The 23,077-nt window shown below is 40.1% G+C and overlaps 1 protein-coding gene across 4 annotated transcripts in view; it reads right to left on the bottom strand.

Moving 5' to 3' along the window:
* The window catches only part of nfic (nuclear factor I/C), a 475,870-nt gene that overhangs the window by 182,831 nt on the left and 269,962 nt on the right, over positions 1–23,077 (bottom strand). For all 4 annotated transcript variants that reach the window (XM_060845893.1, XM_060845894.1, XM_060845896.1 and 1 more), the window contains exons 4-5: positions 6,034–6,108; positions 3,120–3,243 (exon numbers count right to left, since the gene is read on the bottom strand). In XM_060845893.1, coding sequence (XP_060701876.1) covers positions 3,120–3,243; positions 6,034–6,108 — 199 coding nt within the window. The remainder of the gene's footprint in view (positions 1–3,119; positions 3,244–6,033; positions 6,109–23,077) is intronic.

Raw genomic sequence — 23,077 nt, forward strand, 5'->3', positions numbered from 1 at the left:
AATGGAAGAAAATTAAATAAATAGTGGAATTGGGGTAAACCATTGAGCAATATTTAATGGAGGTGATGGGGGTCTTACCAGAGAGCTTACTTTTGGGAAAATCAATTTAATTAAGTACCGTCAAGCACTTAACTGGACAGTGGATGGCCTTGCCTAGGTTCAAGGACTCTACGGATGGAATTCCCATCTTTCGCGCGCTGCCACCTAGTAGTAGGCTAATAGCTGTACATTGCTAGGTAGTTCCAGTGGGAGTGGTGGCTGTTTCTGTGGATACAAGGCTCACCAGGACTGGCCCAGGATTGCCAAAAAACTCTGGGCACAAATTAGTGATGAGGGTACAGCAGACAGCACGGCAGAAGGTTCAGCAGTAATGGCAGGAGATTTGGCTCTCAGCAGGCAGCCTCATTCCTGAGGTCTCTTAATCAGGCACTGAGTGCCTTTGAACTCCTGGGAGGTGGCCTCATTGCTCAATACAAATGCTCAACGCAAAATACTGGGCAAATGTCCAGTAGACAATCAGCAAAAATCATTCAGAATGGAAGAGCAGGTTTGAGAGGCCATATGTTCCATCCCTGCTCCATGACTGCAATTTCCTGCAACACATAAATAAATAATTCTTTTTAAAAAGTGGATAAAGTCCAGCAAATGCAAGACAAGAGTGGCACTAAGCTATTATTCTGTGGAAATCGCAGACGACTGATTACACCGGTTTCATGCTATAAACATGCTGCAACCTTGCTATATCAGAATTGCTAGCAGCATTTTTACAGCTTATGTGATGCCACTGTGAAAATGCTCCACCAGTCATCAGAGAACAGCACCCCTCACAAAGAACAGCTCACATAAGTTTTGTGAATTTACACGATACATATCTGGTGTTGATTTCTATCCAACAGTATAGTAGACTAAAGTCACTTGGTAAAGCATTTCTAGATTACTTACCGTGTGGAAACAGGCCCTTTGGCCCAACAAGTCCACACCCACACTCCGAAGAGCAACCCAATCAAATCCATTCCCCTACATTTACCCCTTCACCTAACACTACGGCCAATTCAAGTGACCTGCACATTTTTGGACTGTGGGAGGAAACCGGAGCACCCGGAGGAACCCCACGTATACACGGGGAGAATGTGCAAACTCCACACAGACAGTTGTCTGAGGTGGGAATTGAACCCGGGTCTCTGGCTGTGAGGCACTGTGCCACCGCGCTGCCCATGACTGGATTTTTTTAGATTTTGATGGAAATGATGAAACATAATTCCTACTGAGGACTGAAATCTTCCTGTGATGTCATGTTTGGGCTCTAACTAGCCTGGCACTCTGCCAGTCCACATCTTCAGAAGAGCTAAGCATTCTGCATAGCTGAACATAATCTTGTGACGCCTAATACTGGAAGAGGATGAGAAGGAAGAGTTGCAGAAGGTACTTTGAGAATGAGATGTTATGGCACATAATAAAAACCTTTAAACCTTCAATGCCCAGGGTACATCTATTCTTGTTTTATGCCAGCTTTTACACTGTTGGAGCTGTCCCAGGGAAATATCCACTTGCAAGATCAGTGCAAAGACAGGCAATTTTTGCATAGGTGCAATTCAGTAAATTCAGAACAAATGGAAGCCTGAAATGGGACTGTTTTCCAGATCGCAAAATCAGATGTGTGTGTGGCCATTTTTCCTATTTCCCACCCAAGGTGCAAGCAAAGTTCCCACCAATATCTCAGCTATGTTTTTAAAATTAAATCAAATGTTAGACAGCTAGTGATAAATTGCAGAATACTGAATTCTAGCACTGCAACATTGAACAGATGGTTGGTGTTGAGTTACAATGCCGCATTCAATCGAGTGATTCCGATCGCTCTAGTAGTTTCTGATTACAAGCAGAAATGAAAGGTCCAATTAATGTCTCAAATTTGCTGATAACTAGGTACATTTTTGAGTTTTGCTTTAGCTTCTTTTGCCATCATACAGCATTCCCGATAAGTGTAGAATTCATGAGAGAGATGAAAAATAATACTGTTCCATGACTTACAGGTGCATAGCACCATGAGATTTGATGAGATTTGTTTTTGATTCAGACCACAATAAAGCATTGCAGCAAAAGTATTTATGATTAAATTCAACACAGCACTGAGAGAACGTGAACACACGGGGGTGGAAATCTGGATCCAGCATTGGGAACACCTCCAGAGTAAGTGCGGAGGAGGGACCGCAGAATAGAGTGGAAACTAGTTCCACTGAGATTCTGGACTGTTCAGAATAGGTTGGGAAATTCTAATGGGGGTTCCCACTAGTGCAACCTCCACCTGCTCCCCCATAAGTAGGGGATGTAGCTTGGGGAGTTCCCAGGGCTCACAAATTCCACTCAGCTACCCTTTTTTGCATAATAGTACTCAGAAAAGACAACCGTACAGTGGAGGTCCATTATAATGTGTTTGATGCAAATTTGTCTGTAGTGCAGGAGTCTCTGAAGCTTGCTAATTTCAGGTGGCAGAACATTGATGGTTTGCACATCCAATTTAACAGCAGATGGAGCTGGTGTGATTGAGGGAGGGTAGCTGTGGATCCCAGGGTCAGCAAGAATGACTGTTGATTAGGTGACTTGATGTCTGGTACCACTGGCAATGGCAAGCTTAATTTTAAGTTGCAATTGCAAGTGAGGCCCTTTCAGAGATGGGGTCCTCTGAATTGTATTATTAAACAACTTCATGTCTGTTTTGTATATTTGAAGGCCTGAATGAAAATGTGTATCCAAGCAGCCCTTCTGTCAGGCAAAAATTTGGCAGCCAGCACCTGAAAACCCAGCTCCTGATATCTCAAGGAAACCAGCAATCCCAATGGTCTGATGATAACAATGGCATAATAGATATTTCATTTAGGCAGAAGAAGCAGCTGTGCACATTCAACAACTACTCTGCATTCTATACCTTACTGTATTCCATCACTGGAATTTACTTAATGATTGGAAGCTCTTAAAAATAAAACAGTAAAATTAAAAGCAAAGCATTGGAAATGTGTATATTTTTAACTTTTCTGAGAAAGTCATGACCCCATTTATTAGAAAGGTCCTGTAGAGTGTTCTATTTATAGTCCCTCATGGGTTATACAGTTTCAGTCACATACCCGCTCGATGAGCTACTTGGCAAAGTTCTCCTCATCCCTGCACTTGGTGGATTCAAATCATAGGCCAAGTGACCTTGTAATTCTCCAAGAGAGAAGTTCGGCCCTGTTCCTGTCACAATGGGAGCTAAAAATTAAAGAAATCAAAATGTATTGTTAAATTTGTAATCAATCTTAGATTTAACTCTCTTTACAGTTCTGTTTGCATCACTACTTTGAAAACTCAGTTTCTGTAGTTGTAACTTTATACCCTAGTTACTAAGCTGCTCTTACAACTACTAAATACAAATAAGTTGGGTGATTTGAATTCAAAAGTTCATAATTCTTTTAAAACATTTACAAAAATATGTTTACAAAATTATGCTTAGCAGCAGCATCTACTAAGAGACAATTGATAATGTTCTCTTGTGAGAATTCTCACAAATTAAATCTCTCCAAATTTTTTAACTTTGTCCTTCTAAGATCCCTTCTTAAACTTGCTTTATTTGTTATGCTATAACCTCCATATATAGCAATGGCATCTGGTGGGTCCCACTGTCCTTGTGAGGGTGATAGGTCCTAAATCTCCATCAATAGAAAGAGATGTATGATGGAAATTTGGTGGTAGCATTCTTCCAACATTCCCCTCTCCTCAGTATATGCAGTTGTTGAATCAGCATCTTTGTCAAGAGCTCAGTCAAATTCCACTAAACATACATCCTCATACTAGGCTAACATTCATTAGGACTGTCTCCGTATTCCATCCTAATGCCAGATACTAAATTTTTGTGACATTTTAAATATATGATGAATTTGGATTGGTGCATCCAAAGGACTGCTAAGGGCAAATGATGCCAATGTTAAAAATCAGTAACATAACTGCTTGTTTCTTTATTTCCGAACAAGACAAAGCAGACCGTTAAAATACACTATTTCCATATCAACACAATATGGAACATAAACGAACTCTGCTATGGGATGTAGACTTCACTGGAATCTATCAGCTTTGATAGATAAAAAAAGAGATGTTGCAATATTGATGCAAATACTGCAAACTCTCAGCTATGGTATAACACAGCATGACCTATAGATTCTGGTAAAACTTGCAAGTAAAATAAAAGGAAGTTGAAGAGGTAAAAAAGGGGATCACCGAATAAAAGACTGTAAAAGAAGCATCATTGGTTGGAGTAACTTTATTATAATGGGAACATCTCAGCAAAATCAAAACCAAAGGGGACAGTAGAAAGCAAAGAAGAACAAGGAGAGCAATGATTATATGAGGAATATTTGACAGATAAGGAAATAAATGGAAACAACTGAGATTTAAATAATGTCAAATTAGAAGCGAAGAACAGAAATGTGGCAAGAAAAAAAGGAAATAACTGACTGAAGTACAACTAAGATGAAGATCATGATTTGCAATTGTTACATTGTCCCTGACTGCAATAGTCAGTTCTTTATGTAGAAAAGTGGATTGCTAAGTGTGGCATTTGACAATACCTATAGGATAGTAAAGATTGGAGTTAAAGCAGTACAAATGAAATAAAAGTTGGTAGAAGTTTTAATATAAATTAGAGGTAACATGCAACTATGAGATAAACTTCAATAAGAAATAAGTGCGTAGCAACCTTAGAACCAACCTATTTTGGGATTGGCACAAATTCTGAGATAGAGGATACAAATTATTGATTCATGCATTGGTCCAGTGCTTGGAAAAGGAGGGGTATTGTTAAAAAAAAATGAAACACAGTAGTGGATAGCAGCATTTTGTAAGAATGCTACTTTCATAAATAACTTGGAACCCTTGTTGGAAATAAAAGGATCAGAACAGGAAAGACTGGCTCCACATAAACCAAACAGGAACAGATTGAAGATCAAGGAACAAGAAAAACTAATTTAAGCAGAATAGCTGAGGGTGCAAACTGGGAGGATGGAGTCAATAGGTTCCTAACTGAGGCAGGCGTCAGAATGGATGGAGGTTAACAGGTGTATAGAATTTAAATCCCGAGGACAGGCACACAGGAGCAGGAGTCCAGGAACAGGCAGATACTGGAGAACATGAGAAGAAGCAAATCCATAATAAAATATATACATATAAGCAGCGTGAGCAGTAGACGTAAGATGCAGGAACAGGATACAGTTATGGCTATTGAGAGTTAACAGTGTGAACGCAATAAACCTAGACAACTAAATCCTGGGGATGGAAATGAGTGTTATGTTCAAGAACACAAAGCAAAGACAATGCTGAGAAAAGGGATGGGATAACCCAAAAATCAGGGACAACTAGAAGATAAAAGAATCTAATTTACAACTATTTTCAAACTTGAGGACTGTGAGAAAATGGCACTGCAGAAAAGACAACAGAGACATGGATTTTTCAAACTAGAAAGGAGGTATGTAACATACTTTTAAAGAGATATGTAAAATTGTTAAGGATACAAAATTCTAGCTACAAAATTACTTTAAGTTGCAGGAGAAGAACAAGGGAACACAAGTTCAAACTAATTAGGCTTGATATTAGTAAATCTTTATTTGACAAGTGGATTTGAAAGTCTAGTTCTGGTAATGAGGATAAAAACACAGACTTCATTCTTTTAGAAATCTGTTGCCACAACAGGGAGTTGTTGGAGCATTCTATCGATAAAATGAGGTTAGATTACTAGCCTTGCTTGTCTGGAATTATCTTACAATCCGGCCCTAAAATTTCAGTTAAACTCTTCCATACAAACATAAATTCATTTACCATATTGGAGTAACCATTTACTATATTCATTACAGATAAAACAGCATCTCAGGTATAAATAATAAAAGCAGTGAAATGTTTAAATACAACTATAAATGGCCACTACTTTAAATAATAAAGCTGAAGAAATTAAAGAACTATAGTAAATACAGACCCTTTGTTATTAAAGGGACTTACATAAAAAAAAGCACTTACTTCTGGATACCTGCACTAGCTCATTTACATTGAAGACACCAGAAGTCACAAAGCTGTCCTGAAATTCTGTGTGTTCTGCAAAAGATAAGTCAAATCAATTCAATGAAACATTTGTGAAAGTAATATTTCCTTTCATTGATAGGAGATGTGAGCATTATTTTCAAGTGCTGGCAGATCAAAAGGTTAAATATTCATATCTTAGCAGGTAACAGCACAGTTAGGAACAAGAATGATATGGTCATAACAATAATTTCAGTAGTGGTGTCAGAATTCTGTTATTTTGTATATTTCAAGCACAATTGCACATACTAGCATCATAGATTTGTGTAGCACAGTTCTTTTCCATGGCTCTGTGAATGAACTTTCTTCATATAATTATCTAATAGTCTTTTGAAAGCTGTGGTTGAATTTGTCTTCATCACACTCTCAATCAATGCATCCCAGATCCTAAACACTGGTGGTTAGGAAAGATCTTCCTTATAACATGTTTCTCCCTTTTCAATCACCTCAAAATAGTGTCTACTGGTTCCCTGATCCTTCTACCACCAATTTCTCCTTATTTCCCCTATCCAGACCCCTCATAATTTTGAAGACTTCCACCAATTTCCTCCATCGCTATGTTATTATTAATTGCTAGCTACTTTTCACATCCTATCATAATCTCTGCAGGGGCTCCTAAATTCACAGTTTGATTGATAGCTCAAATAGGTTCTTAAAGCATTAAATGTCTTTGATGTGGTATTTTATTTACATCGCTGTTTGCTTTTGTAAAGAAATAAATGCTTGAGGTGATTTTAATATTTGAATGGGCATTAAGGAAGCAAGAGTATTTTTTAATATAGTGAAGGCAGTAATAGACATTTATGATTTTATTTTAATTTCATTGCAACATGGTTACTGAAATCTGACCAGTGGATAATGCGTAAATTGGAACGGAGGGTGTAAGCTGAACAGGTCATTAAAACCAGCTTGAGGTGTCATCATTCAGCATTTGGGGACTACAAGTGGTCCTGGGAGTAGATGGGGTAAGCATCAGTTAGCATGCACTATGCAAGGGGTCATTGCAGATGAGCGTGTAGACATGGTTGGGGTAGAGGGATTGGGTCTCTCTCAATTCGGACACTGCATCCAAATGCGGACATTGCTACTTCAATAGTCTTTAGAGAGGATGCAGAAATGATATCTGAGGGGAGTTCCAAGGATGAGGGATTTCTGTAATGAGGACAGATAGAGATACTGGGTTGATCCTCTTAGAGAAAGTTGAGAGAAGGTTTGATAGAGTTGTTTAAATGCATCAGAGGGCAGGGCAAATCGGACAGGGAGAAACTGTTTCCTTTGGCAGAGGGATCAAGAACCAGAGGGCACCATTTAAGGTGACTGCAAAAGACAGCATAAGGGAATTATTTTTAGGTGAATGATTAAGATTAGAAATGGACTGCCTGAGATGGTGGTGGAGGTTGACTCGATTTTGCTTTTCAAAATGATATTGTGCAAGTGCTTTAAGATGAGAAAGTAAACAGCAAGTTCTGATTACAGGTTATGGTATGGAATTACCTGCCCTTGGAGAGCCAGTGCAGATTCAATGGGCCAAATGATTCGCCCTCAGTGCTGTAACCATTCTGTCATTTTAAGCCAGTGATTACATAATAGCTGGTCATTAATTGAACCCTGCAAAGGGCGTCTTTCTCTACTAGATCCCATACGGCTATTAATCACAGCCTGTGCAGTGAAAACCAATGAGGCAGTCAAAGCCAAGGCCATATGTTAGCTGCTCCTCAGCATTGGTGGCAAACATGACGCATTGATTAGTTCTGACAAGCAAAGCTGTTAGACGTTCTTGTGTGTGTAAAATATAATCACATTGTCTGCAGATGATGTCCTGATGTCCCCACGTGGTGCTTCATTATGGGCAGAGACATTTATAATGTCACAACTGTAACAAGCTCCAGCATTGCAGAATATATTATTGCTTTCTGTAACCAGGTTCAGAATTCAGTAAATCCCAGTTTCTGACCATTTAATGTACCACACAATGAAAGTGTGGAGTTGCATAGTCGATCCAGTTTTATTTCTATGTCAATACACAGTGGACGTAAATGGATCAATACCTTTAATTGCGAAGTAAGTTTAATGTAAGCATGTTAAGAATATGGATAATACAGTCAATGGTCATTTCTGGTGCTGGATTGAATTAATTAGATCAAATTAGTGAGTACATGGGAATCCTGCCACACTGCTGACTGTAATAGAAATGGTACTAACAACAACAGTATGACCACAACACTCAATGGATATGACAGTGCAGTGATTATGACACTGGATTGACAACCTAAAGGTTTTAACATCAAATTACATTGTATAACTCCAGATACTTCACTGTTAGAAGTACAAAGGGAAAGGAGACCACAACTAATCTTTTTCTACATCAAGCATTGTAGTGGGCTTGTAACTACAGGTGTAATACTTCAGGTAAAAAATGAGGTCTGCAGATGCTGGAGATCACAGCTGAAAATGTGTTGCTGGTTAAAGCACAGCAGGTTAGGCAGCATCCAAGGAATAGGAAATTCGACATTTCGGACATAAGCCCTTCATCAGGAATGAGGAGAGTGTGCCAATCTTAGCCTGCTTGGCACACTCTCCTCATTCCTGATGAAGGGCTTATGCCCGAAACGTCGAATTTCCTAATACTTCAGGGACAACCACCGGCCTTTTGGATGCTTCCTGGAAATTGGACAGCCTGCTGAGGTCTGTCTCCTAAGCAGTATTTACATATGGCATGTAGTGAAAGGGCAGCTGGGACGGGCAGCATCACAGTTAAGAAATGGCAAAGAGGTCTTGCTACCCATTTTGTTAGGGCTAGGTCATGGAAGAGAATCAGCCAAAGAACATTCATATTACAAAACAAGATAAAAGCTGGGATCCCAGATCAGCAGCTCGTGATTTTTCATCTCTCTAGCATGCTGTACCACTTTCCATTTTAATGGAATTCCTCATGTCATACTGTTCACAAGCCATTGCCTAGGCAATATGGCAGGCACTAAATCTGTTCCTGGACTGGTACGAATGCTGTTCTTGATCAATTTGATATGCTATACCATCAAATGGGAGATATACGTGCCTCACTTATAAATTTTTTGATCATAGCAGAGTGGTCTGAACAAGTTGCTGTCTTGTGCAACAAAACATTTGTACCTCAGGAGACAGTAGCATCACTTCCTGGCTAGGGTGGAGATTATAACATACAAAAGATAGGTGGAACATGAAGTAATGTAAAAACATAGCCAATATGGTATGTTGAAACACTTTTATTGTGTAAAGAAACTGGACAGACATTTTCGAAAAATGTTCTCCATAAATTGACCATTTTCATTTTACTGATGAAGGGCTCTGGCCCGAAGCGCCGAATTTCCTGTTCCTTGGATGCTGCCTGACCTGCTGTGCTTTAACCAGCAACACATTTTCAGCTCATTTTCATTTTACACTTTGCTTCTGTCAGGTTAGGTGACTGCTATTGGTTGAATGAGGTATAATGAATAATGATGGCATAGATTAATGGGGTAAGCTCGACGTACAAGTGATCTTTTCCCGTCTACCATTTTAGCACACTACTGAGTGGGGATACTGTGATAAGTACGGTTCGACCCTGAATTACATTGTATAATATTTGTGTGTTATAGTCTGTTTAACAAAACAGAAGCGAGGCTAATGTTTAATGACTTTAAAATAGAGTTCTATTACCAATACTGAACGGAAATATTTTGCTTTTGTTTCAGGACATAACACACATGCTTTCTGGAGTTAGCAAATAGTTACAAATAATGGTGCCTTCACTTTTTGCCAAGGTTCTTCCTGAGCAACTTTGTGATGCTGGAGTCTGTGCTCCACTGACGGTTCCTAGAGGTGCATACCAAGATAAACATCAGTTGTGCCTGATAGACCATTAATCTGGGAAAAGACAGTCTGTACTCTGTCTGAATGTGGCTGGTCTTCCAGTGTGGGTTTCCTCTGGGTGCTCCGGTTTCCTCCTACAGTCCAAAGATGTGCGGGTCAGGTGAATTGGCCATGCTAAATTGCCCGTAGTGTTAGGTAAGGGGTAAATGTAGGGGTATGGGTGGATTGCGCTTCGGCGGGTCGGTGTGGACTTGTTGGGCCGAAGGGCCTGTTTCCACACTGTAAGTAATCTAATCTAAAAGATTTGTCCTCAACTGAGTGTTGCAAACTGGCACATTCCAAGATCCAGGAATACATGTTGAGTGGCAAAATGAAGCTCGGGGCAGCTGCTGCAGAGGTTCAATGGGGTTTATGGGTAAGGACTTAGTACAGTGAAGGGAGGATGTAATCTACAAAACACTTCAAGCTATGTGCTTTACATAGAACCTATGTTGTGAAGGTAAAGAGTATTGAAATTGTACTGAGACAACTCAGAATGGAACAAGGCGTAGAGGAAAAAATAACTTTATTGCACTTCTCGTAATTTTCAATTTGAAATGGAGCATGTAGTATGGATATAATTGAATTTTATTGCAAATTCTGTGATAATAAAGTTGAAACGTTTTGTAATATAGTTTTACAAATTTCATGAATAAAGTATACTTTTTGAAAAATAAAATAGTGACAGAGATGACAGCCCAATGCACCACCACATGTTTCTTTTTTACATGTGCGTAGTGTTTTTCATGTCCTTATTAGATTCCATGTACTTTACAGTCAGTTAAATAGCTCTGAAGTATCATCACAGTTGTATTGCAAAGAAACAGCAAGCTCCACAACAAGTTATAACTTAATTCTAGGTGTTGACTAAGACATAAATTTAGATCAAGATAAATGGGTGGTTTCTGAATAAAACAATGACATCTTCATCATCCACCTGAGAAGGCAGATGGAATCTCAGTTCAGCATTTCAGGTTAGATTAGGTGGTCAGTTCTCTGGAGCGGAACACGCAACTTTCTGATTTGGAACAAAAGCTGGCAACATTGAGCTGAGAATGTAACCAGTGAGCCATGTTTGACTGTTATTGCCTCTAGATTAAACCTAATCATGTCAAGAATAGACTACGCATGCAAATTTGCCACTGAGAGAGGAAATGGAACTCAGTGTCAGTGATTTCACAGCCTTCTAAGAGAGTTTCCTTACAAAAGAAGATATTGAAATGCTTCATTTCATAATAAATGTCTCTTGAGACCGTGTTGGGGCTTCTAGCCATGAACCCACTTATTTCAAAAAGCAGAAACTGTCCTCCACATCAAAGGAGCAGCGGGGAATTTCTAGACAGCTGTCCTAGACATAGAACATAGAACAGCACAGCACAGCACAGGAACGGGCCTTTCATCTCATGATGTTGTGCTGAACATGACACCAAATTAAATGAATCCCTTCTGCCTAACCTTGGTCCATATCCCTCCATTCCTTGCACATTCATGTGCTTACCTGAAAGTCTTTTAAACGCCCCTATTGTATCTGGCTCCACCACCCCTGGTAGACTCCTACCAATCTCCACGTAAAACATCTTGCCCCTCCTATCACCTTTGAACTTTTCTCTTCTCACCTTAAATGCATACCCCCTAGTTTTAGACATTTCAACTTTGGAAAAAGATTCTGATTGTCAACCCTCGCTATGTATCTCCGAACATTATAGACTTCCATGAAGTCTCCCCTTAGCCTTCGCCACTCCAGAGAAAACAAGCTGAGTTTTTCTAGCCTCTCCTTATAGCTCATACCCTTGAATCCAGGCAGCATCCTGGTAAACCTCTGTTGCACCCACTCCACAGCCTCCACATCCTTCCTGTAAATGTGGTGACCAGAACTGAATGCAACATAGAAGTGTGGCCAAACGAAAGACTTATAAAGCTGCATTACATTAATTTACTTAATTCAGCAGTGTCCATGATATCAAAATGTGACATAACTTCAAAGTAAAAAAAAATGCAACAATGTAAATTATTTAACAAGTTCTTAACTTTAACAAGTTAATAAATGCAGGATTTACTTTTTGAATTGTTGTAATTATATTTCTTGCAATAAATTTGCATGTAGTTTAGCCTGAGCCAAATTATCTGATGGGGGGGGGGATGTATCTCTACATATTGATGCAACGTGCATTGGAACTTTTGATATTTTCAGTGACATGTTAATAGGGAGATTATTAACACTATAGCAGAACCTCTTAATTTCACACAGACATTCAGATGCTTCCGGGATTGGCATCTATCTTCCTAAAGGAGCTGCTTTTAATGGTGAATGTGTGATTGCATTGTCAATAAAGATCATGATGTGGAAAGGGGGTGACCAGGGAAACCAAACGCCACCACCTAAATGAAGTATTCAGAAAGCGACTAACAGAGCAAATGGTTCTCAAGTAGTACACTCCCTTGCTCTCCCTCTCCCATGTGGAATTTTCTAATCAAAGGAATGGAGCTGTGAACCTATGAATTTGAAAAATATATTGCATTATACTATACTTCTTGAAGCAGAATATATCATTCGAAGTTAAAAATCACAATACCAGGTTATTGTCCAACAGGTTTAATTGGAAGCACACTAGCTTTCGGAGCGATGCTCCTTCATCAGGTGATTGTGGAGGGCTCGATCATAACAGAATTTATAGCAAAAATTTGCAGTGTGATGTCACTGAAATTATACATTGAAAAATTGATTGTCTGTTAAGCCTTTCATCTGTTAGAATACGGTGATAGTTTTACTTCTTTCATGTGTAAATCACAAACCCCTTTTTTCAAGGTTGCATTCTCAGGTTAGCTGTTAACAATGGTGATAGCTAGACAGTATGTTGAAGGTGTTAGCCCCCTGTGTTCTGTCTATGACTGATGTTTAGATTGATTCTAATCTAAAAAGTGAGATAACAGAGTTTTATATAAATTCATGCAGTTTTTGAGCTCAGAGTTCTACATGAATGTATGCAGTTTTTGAGCAATGTGCTATGTAACTCTGCAAGTCCAAATTCACCACAAAATATAAGTGTGCATGTGGGTCTTTGTCTGTCTGTCTAGGGTGGAGGTTGTGTGTGTGTGTATATATGTGTGTATGTGTGTTGGGTGCAGAGTGTCTTAAGTCTGTTGTGAGGGGGTGCATGTGAGAGTGTGGGAGTGTGTGTGTCTATAAGGGTGTGTGTAGGTGTCTGTGTTTACCTGGGTCCGTGTGTATGTGAGTGTGTGTGTGTGTGTGTGTGTGTGTGTGTGTGTGTGTGTGTGTGTGTGCGCGTGCGCGTGTGTGTGTAGTGCAATGGTGATCACTGTAATGTGACATGAACCCAAGGTCCCGGTTGAGGCCCTCCCTATGGGTACCGAACTTAGCTATCAGCCTCTGCTCGGCCACTTTCCTCTGCTGCCTGTCCCGAAGTCCACCTTGGAGGATGATCACCCGAAGGTCTGAGGCTGAATGTCCTGGACCACTGAAGTGTTCCCCAACTGGGAGGGAACTCTCCTGTCTGCTGATTGTTGTGTGGTGCCCATTCATCCGTTGTCGTAGCCTTTGCTCGGTTTCCCCAATGTACCTTGGGTTCATGTCACATTACAGGTGATCACCATTGCGACACACACACACACACACACACACACACACATTCTCACACTCACAACCCCCACCCCAGACAGACAGACAGACATAGAACATAGAACAATACAGCACAGAACAGGCCCTTTGGCCCACGTTGTGCCGAACATTTGTCCTAGCTTAAGCACCTATCCACGTACCTATACAATTGCCGCTTAAAGGTCACCAATGATTCTGACTCTGCCACTCCCACAGGCAGCACATTCCATGCCCCCATCACTGTCTGGGTAAAGAACCTACCCCTGACATCCCCCCTATACCTTCCACTCTTCACCTTAAATTTATGTCCCCTTGTAGCACTCTGTTGTACCCGGAGAAAACGTCTCTGACGTTCTACTCTATCTATTCCCCTGATCATTGATTAGATTAGATTAGACTTACAGTGTGGAAACAGGCCCTTCGGCCCAACAAGTCCACACCGACCCGCCGAAGCGCAACCCACCCATACCCCTTACCTAACACTACGGGCAATTTAGCTTGGCCAATTCACCTGACCCGCACATCTTTGGACTGTGGGAGGAAACCGGAGCACCCGGAGGAAACCCACGCAGACACGGGGAGAACGTGCAAACTCCACACAGTCAGTCGCCTGAGTCGGGAATTGAACCCGGGTCTACAGGCGCTGTGAGGCAGCAGTGCTAACCACTGTGCCACCGTGCCGCCCACAAATCTTATAATCCTCTATCAAGTCACCCCTCATCCTTCACCGTTCCAACGAGAAAAGGCCTAGCACTCTCAACCTTTCCTCGTACGACCTATTCTCCATTCCAGGCAACATCCTGGTAAATCTCCTCTGCACCCTCTCCAAAGCTTCCACATCTTTCCTAAAGTGAGGCGACCAGAACTGCACACAGTACTCCAAATGTGGCCTTACCAAGGTCCTGTGCAGCTGCAATATCACCTCATGACTCTTGAATTCAATCCCTCTGCTAATGAACACTAATACATCATAGGCCTTCTTACAAGCTGTATCCACCTGAGTGGCAACTTTCAAAGAGCTATGAACATAGACACCAAGATCCCTCTGCTCCTCCACCTTACTAAGAACCCTACTGTTAACCCTGTATTCCGCATTCTTATTTGTCCTTCCAAATTGGATAACCTCACACTTGACAGGGTTGAATTCCATCTGCCACTCCTCAGCCCAGCTCTGCATCATATCTAAGTCCCTTTGCAGCTGACAAAAGCCCTCCTCACTATCCACAACTCCACCAAAGACCCACATGCACACATATATTTTGTGTAGTGACTTTGTACTTGCAGACTTACATAGCACTTTGCTCAAAAACTACATGCATTCATGTAGAACTCTGAGCTCAAAAACTGCATGAATTTATGTAAAACTCTGTTATCTCACTTTTTAGATTAGAATCAATCAATCTAAACATCATGCCATGGACAGAGAACACAGGGGGCCAACACCTTCAACATATTGTCTAGCTATCACCATTGTTAACAGCTAACCCGAGAATGCAACTTTTTTAAAAACAAGGTTTTGTGATCTACACATGAAAGAAGTGAAACTATCACCGTATTCTAACAGAAGAAAGGCTTAACTGACAATCAATTTTTCAATGTATAATTTCAGTTACATCACACTGCAAATTTTTGCTATAAATTCTGTGTTACGATCGAGCCCTCCACAATCACCTGATGAAGGAGCATCGCTCCGAAAGCTAGTGTGCTTCCAATTAAACCTATTGGACTATAACCTGGTGTTGTGTGATTTTTTTTAACTTTGTACACCCCAGTCCAACACCGACATCTCCAAATCATGACGTATATCATTCAAGATATCGTAAATATTACGTTAAAAATCACAACACCAGGTTATAGTCTAACAGGTTTAATTGGAAGCACACTAGCTTTCGGAGCAACATCCCTTCATCAGGTAATAATGGAGGGCTCAATCCTAACAGAATTTATAGCAAGAATTTACAGTGTGATGTAACTGAAATTATACATTGAAAAATGGATTGTCTGTTAAGCCTTTCATCTGTTAGAACACAGTGATAGTTTCACTTCTTTCATGTGTAAATCACAAAACCTTTTTTTTTGAAAAAGGTGCCCATTCATCCGTTGTCGTAGCTTTTGATCGGTTTCCCCAATGTACCATGCCTCCTCACAGACTTAAGACACTCTGCACTCACTGCACACACTTTCTCACACTCATAACTCCCAACCCAGACAGACGGACACACACAGACAAAGACCCACATGCACACATATATTTTGTGGGGTGAATTTGTACTTGCAGGGTTACATTGTACCTTGTTCAAAAACTGCATGAATTCATGTAAAACTCCGTTATCTCACTTTTTAGATTAGAATCAATCTAAACATCATGCCATAGACGGAGAACACAGGGGGCCAATACCTTCAACATATTGTCTAGCTATCACCATTGTTTACAGCTAACCTGAGAATGCAACTTTTTTAAAAACAAGGTTTTGTGATCTACAAATAAAAGAAATGAAACTATCACTGTATTCTAACAGATGAAAGGCTTAACTGACAATCAATTTTTCAATGTATAATTTCAGTTACATCACACTGCAAATTTTTGCTATAAATTCTGTGTTCTGATCGAGCCCTCCACAATCACCTGATGAAGGAGCATCGCTCCGAAAGCTAGTGTGCTTCCAATTAAACCTATTGGACTATAACCTGCTGTTGTGTGATTTTTAACTTTGTACACCCCAGTCCAACACTGGCATCTACAAATCGTAAATATTATGCACACAGTTATGTTGCTAATAAATTATTCCTTCAGGTAGATCACTAATTTAGAGCGTACTAGTGAATTTTTCAACAAGACTAAAATTTTAAGACAGAAGATTCTGTAAGGTCTACAGATAGAAAGTCTGATAAAAAAATTGCAAACATGCTAACTGTGACAATGAATTACAGTTGCTCAACCCACAAATTGCAACATGCATTGCTGTCAGCGCTGCTGGAAAATAGTACATTGCCTTGCAAAGCAAAAACTAGCAAATTTGTCCCTTACATAAAAGAATGTTGGATGACAAATGATGACTAGTGCTCAAAAATAATGATGGTAGTCTAAATACAGGTGGGGGTACATACATCTCGTATGTGGCACACAAGAGTTGAGGATCCTGAAGCTAAGTAACTCATCTACAGGGAAAGCTTTCAAAACGGCTTAGTTGTAACTCAAAATAAAGTTGAAACAAGGTCAACTTAAAATTATGTCAGCCCTGAAAGAAATATGTTATCATGCTAACTGTAATGCAAGTCTGGTTTGTGGTGGTATTTTGGCATCCAGAAGCAACATGGGTTACAGCAGATAACACACTGTATCACCCACACCGAGTTTCACACCAACAGTTCTGCCCACAAGAAAGGAATAGCTACTTCCTGTCCTTCATCTTCCCGTCATCAGTCAGATACTGAGGGTTCAGTTTAAACACAGGTACATCCTCTTCTCTGTGACCTTTCCCCTCCCACAGATTTCTGTCTGGCTGCCTTGTACAGTGCATCTCTGCCTGCTGTCTCAGCAGCACAGATTATTGTGTTATCATGTAACTGCAAAACAGTTACTATAATTGTGCTTTGCAAAGCTTTCCAATGTCTTATTTTCGCGAACAGCTAACCACATCAAAAGTGGAGTATTCTGGGGAATTTTAATTGTAACAGCTGTAATATTAGAATAACTAGAAAGTCACCAACAGTTTGAACTCAATGTGAAATTCTGTGGAGATTAGATAATTGTTCAGCAGAGTAAAGAAATTTGAATGGAAATGCTGCCTCATTTAATCACATTCAAATTTGTGGCATAGAACTTTAGTACTGTTGAAAAATTCACTAGGACACTTGAAGTCAGTGATCTACCCGAAGGAATAATTTGTTAGCAACATAACTGCGTGCATAATATTTAAGCTATCTTGAGTATTATATACAGCTTGAAATATTGTATAATGCAGTCTTTTATTCAGTTTCATAGGTTCATAGCTCCGTTCCTCTGTTTGCTTGCTTCTTTAGACTAATGCCAGGCGAACGCTCTGGTGCAGGGTTCAAACCCAAACACAGTAGCAGGTGGAATTTAATTCAATTCATGTAAAGTAAGGAATATAACTGTGGCCTGAATTATGGGGTCATAAAGCTCCCATCGATTGTGGTAAAAAAAAATCTATCTGGCTCAGTGATGTCCTTCAGAAATCTGCCATCCTTACCTGGTTTGGTCTTTGTGTGACTCCAGATCTACAGCAGTATAATGGATTCTTAACATATCTCTCTGAAATGGCCCATCAAGCCACATCATTCAAGAGTAATTATAGATGGCCTTAATAATGATGTCCACATCCCGTAAGTGAATAAAAAAAAATGTGGAGATAGGATAAGATTCCACTGAAACAAATCTATAAAGGGTGATCAAAGGGGTTAAAGATAAATCTAAAAGTGTTGATGTTTGCCTGTATGTTTGGGGTGAGGGGGTGGGCAGTCTCGCTGCTCCACAAGTAGTGTATTTTAAGTGGGGTTAAGCAGGAGTAGCTTGTACTGAGTTATCCACCGTAGTACATGGGCAGAAAAGGCAGCAGCCTTTTGAATAACCAGTTGTTAGGGGCATGTTCCAATCTCTGCTGCACTAATGCAGACAGGTGAAGCCAAGGAGACCAGCACACTACTTTAAGCAGGATTAAAAAAATGGGGGGGTGGAGAAAGAGGAGGGGTGATTATCTCCCTTTGGTGGCACTCTGTGCCCATGAAGCCGTCCCCTAATATTATCCTACTTTGTGACCTGTCTCCATCCCTGGGCTTCCAGAATTGTTCACCCTACAGAGTTTTCAATCTCCAAAAACCTTGGACATAACTTTGAACCAGCATATGTCTTTCTTTGGCTCAAGACTTGCCACATTCCCAGCAGCAATCGCGACTGAGGTAGTACTCAGATGCCAGCCACTAAGATTGACAGGGCAAAGGCAAGGGTATCATTTCTTTGAGGCGCAGAAGGCTAACACTCACTTTGTTAAGGCCACCCCCAGTGTGTTACCACCTCAAGGCAGACATGTTCAAGTCTAAAGTTCTGCCTGCCTTGTAGCTAAGGCACAAGTGTCAGAAAACAGGAGGATTCACAAAAGATGCAAATAGACTTGAAATTAAGAGGAAGACAAAAAAAACTAATAATTGCTTCAGGTATCACAAGGAACAATTTCAGAAATATTCCCCTTGAAGACAAATGGCGCCAGTATCAGTTCAGCGTAACTGCAAGACTACTGTCTAACTATCAGTGACCGAGTGAGGCAATGACAGGAAACTTGGACATTCAATTGGAAAGTGTGCTAAAATAGATGTCGGTTTGGCCGCTGAGCTAGAAGGTTTGTTTTCAGATGTTTCATCACCATACTAGGTAACATCATCAGTGAGCCTCTGGATGAAGCTCCTTCTTAAAACTCACTAACTGCGCTAGATGTTTTGCAGGAATCTTTAGTCAAGATATTAACAATATCGTAGCATATATCTACAATCAAAACCCCAAATTTAATACAGATTTTACCAATGCTTCCAGGCATGATGACCACGATCAGCCTTAAGAGACCTATCATTCCAGTTTGCTCCACTTGGCTGGTAATGAGTACCTAGAGGCTAATGTTACTGCTACGTTTAACGTAATTTACATGTTTGACTTTATTGTAGTAATTGCTTAACTTATGGCTGAATACTGGATTGTAAGTAATATCAAATGACTAATCATGAACTTATAAAAGTCATGGGATTTCACTGGAGCAAAGATGCTAAAGGAAAATAACTGAATTTTGATTTATAACCATGGATGCTCTAAAACAAAAACACAGGCACTACTTTGGTGAGTTATGTGTTCAGATTGACTTTTTAAATTCCAGTTTACTGCAATATGTCGAGTTCATTTACGTTGAAAAGTGCAAATTAGAACCAGATATTGAAGAATGACCTTGTATTTTCCACAGATCAGACAGGTGCTTGTGTTGCTCAATTGGTCGTTCCCCAAAAGCCCTGTGTAATTTTCGGGTAGGTACACAGTAAATGGTACACAGCAATGAGCTCTGCAGCGATCTGATGATTCGTGAGAACAGAAAAGCCTGAACACAAGATTTTGACCTTAAATTCCATGGCAGTCTTCAGAACATAACAAATAGGAAAAGGCTAGGTCACATTGTCCTTTGAGCCTTTTCCATCATTTAACATCTAGAGAGAGAGGGTGCTCAGGCTAGTCAAGCAACAGCCTGACATAGTCATAGTCACGGAATCATACCATACTGATAATGTCCCAGACACTACCATCACCAGCCCTTTATCTGTCCTGTCCCACCAGGAGAGACCCAACAGAGAAAGTGGCACAGTGGTAAATAGTCAGGAGGAAGTTGCCTTGGGAGTCCTCAAAATTGACTGTGGATGGTTTCACGTTAAACATGGGCAGGAAACCTGCTGATTACCATGTAACATCCTCTGCCAGCTGATGAATGAGCACTCCATGTTGAACAACACTTGGAAGAAGCACTGAGGATGGCAAGGGCACAAAATGTACTCTGATTGAGGATTTCAATTCCTATCACATAAGTGGCTCAACAGAGCCAGTTGGGTTCTACAGGTCATAGTTGGTCGATTGGATCTGCTGCAGATGATGAGGGAACCAACAAGAGGGAAGAAAATATTCCTCATCCTTACCAATCTGCTGACTGCAGATTCACCTGTCTATGACAGTATTAGTATCAGTGACCACGGTACAGACTGGGTTTTTCAGTCAACAGGAAGTAATGAATCTGCTAGACATTCACTGCAGTTCCACAAACAATACTAAACATACCATACCTATAGCTTTTACAATTTGTCTTCTAGGTTTGCCTATACAGAGACACACAATCTTAGATGCACCAAAGAGAGGATATGCGTTATAATGATTCTTTCAGCAGTCCTTGGCTTTAGTAGGATTGCTTCAGTTACATCCTCTAGTCATGTTCCTCTTGCTAAATTGTTTTCTGCATGAATATCATCTTCATCTGTTTCGCCCTTCCACATTAGCAGATCCTGGTTGGTTTTATTCCTTACCCATCCCACATAGCTCCCTAGCTTCCTCTCTCTGCTGGAAACATTCAACTGGAAATTACTTCAAGCAACTTTAGTCCAATTATAATGGGTGTGAGTTCAAGGAACAAACACAAAACAACATTAAATTATCTGTTTGATTCAAGGAGACCGCAAAAAAAAATTGGAGTCAACAAAAGAAATAACTGACTCAATTAAAAGGTCTTCTGAAGCCTCAGTTTCAAACATGCAGCAGAATAAATGGAGTTTTGTTATACAATGCCATGCTAAACAACTAAAATTATATTTTTATACATGACCAGGAAGTGGACGTTCTTGTTGGATATTGGTTTGATTACTGAGACTATTTTCAACACTGAAATTGGTATTGTAGTATTTTAAATATTAAGCAAGGCAGGCAGATAGCAAAAGCTTCAAACTTTCATTAACATATGTCCAAAACAAGGTGCCCAACAAATAAAAAGATCGAGGATTAAATACGATTTTGTGTCTCTGGCTGAAGTTTTAACTTAGTTCTGCTGGCTCTGACTTACAGGATAAAACGTTACACTGATTTTAAAACAGTAATAATCAACATGAAAACGGCAAGGCCAGTCACAGCTATTTTGTTTCACAGGTGACATGCACATCTTAATTAAATGCTTTTAATTTAGAACTGATCGCCTGTCTTCAAACAGTACGCATAGCAAGTGAGACGAACAGATAGCAAGAAATGGGAATTTCCTCTGTGCTACTGTTATTGAAATTATAAACTCATTCTTTATAAATGCGGTATGGCTTTGTCAGAAAAGAACACAGAGGGTATCTCCCTGTGGTTCACCGCTGCGTGACAATCTTAAATAATCAGTTGAAACTATAATAAAATGCTAGAAAACAACTAGCCTGAGTGTAATTTTGCTGCTTAGACTTTGTAAACCATAACTAGTGAATTTTTGACAAAGCTTCAGTAACGACTTTAACTGCATGTAATTGTAAAAACCGAAAAAACTGCAGCTGCTGTAAAATCAGAAACAAAAACAGAAGTTGCTTAGAAAAAGCTCAGCAGCTCTGGCAGCATCTGTGCAGAGAAATCCAAGTTAATTTGAGGTTCTGAGGAAGGGTCACCAGACCTGAAACATTGACTTGGATTTCTCTTCACGGATGCTGCGAGACCTGCTGAGGTTTTCCATGATATGGAGATGCCAGTGTTGGACCGGGGTGAATAAAGTTAAAATCAGTCAACACCAAGTTATAGTCCAAAAGATTTATTTAGAAGTGCAAGCTTTCTGAGCACTGCTCCTTTGTTAGCTAGCTATAGCAAGTGAGACTTGCTGTTGAACTAGGGATCCAATAGTTAGCACTGCTGCCTCACAGTGCCAGGGAGCCAGGTTCGATTCCAGTCTCGGGTGACTGTGTGTGGAGTTTGCACATTCTGCCTGTCTCTGTGTCGGTTTCCTCCCACAATCCAAGAGGTGTGCAGGTTAGGTGAATGGCCATGCTAAATTGCTCATAATGTTAGGTGCATTAGTCAGGGGTAAATGTAGGGAAATGAGTCAAGGTGGGTCACTCTTCGGAGAGTCGGTGTGGACTTGCTGGGCTGAAGGGCCTATTTCCACACTGTAGGGACTCTAATCTAACTTGGTGTTGTGTGATTTTGAGGTTTTCCAGCAACCTCTGCTTTTGTTTCTGCACATAATTGCATTGGAGCAAAGCTCTGAAGTATTAGGTCAAAATAACAGTTTTCTGTGGCACTGTTAAACACATCTTCATTCATGGATCACTAATATGCTATGCACTTCCTTGACAATAAATGTGACCAAAAAATATCATTCTATTTAATCCTTTTCAATTTTAAGTAAAGGAACACAGTGGCTTCAGAGGAAAGGGAGATTAGTAAATGTTTCTTACTTTAGACTGAATTACGATAGGATTTCTCCAGAACAGCTTACATGTCATATAATGTCAGGTGCCCTCTTGAGGGACAGAATTAGAACCAGCACAGGAGGTGGCCAATCAGTCAGCATGTGCTTGGCTTTTGAAAGAACTATCTCGTTACTGTAGATCATAGTGTAAAAGTCAACCTCTGAATCCTACAAAACTCTTTTCAAACTCAAGGGTCAGCTTATATATCAAGTATAAAATATGTATTGCCGTGTGGGTGGTGGCTACTTTGAAAATGAAAGAAAAATAACACTGGTAATTCAAGCTAAATTAACGTGACACAGTTCTTTGAATGAATGCTACAGAGTTCATGGTAACTAATTGAAACCAGTTAGAAAGTTAGTAATGGTCCTGGAAATTACCATGTTCCTATTTTTCATCTGGTTGTGCAATGTCAATAAGTCCTACTTTTAGACATCAGGCTAAGATTTCAGCAGTCTCTTCTTCCAGTGTGGTATAATGTATCTCATGAGCTGTTATTAAATTTTGGCTGTGTCCTTTACTTGATCTTCTAAC

The sequence above is a fragment of the Hemiscyllium ocellatum genome, chromosome 28 (assembly GCF_020745735.1).
Source record: "Hemiscyllium ocellatum isolate sHemOce1 chromosome 28, sHemOce1.pat.X.cur, whole genome shotgun sequence".
NCBI classification, from domain to species: domain Eukaryota; kingdom Metazoa; phylum Chordata; class Chondrichthyes; order Orectolobiformes; family Hemiscylliidae; genus Hemiscyllium; species Hemiscyllium ocellatum.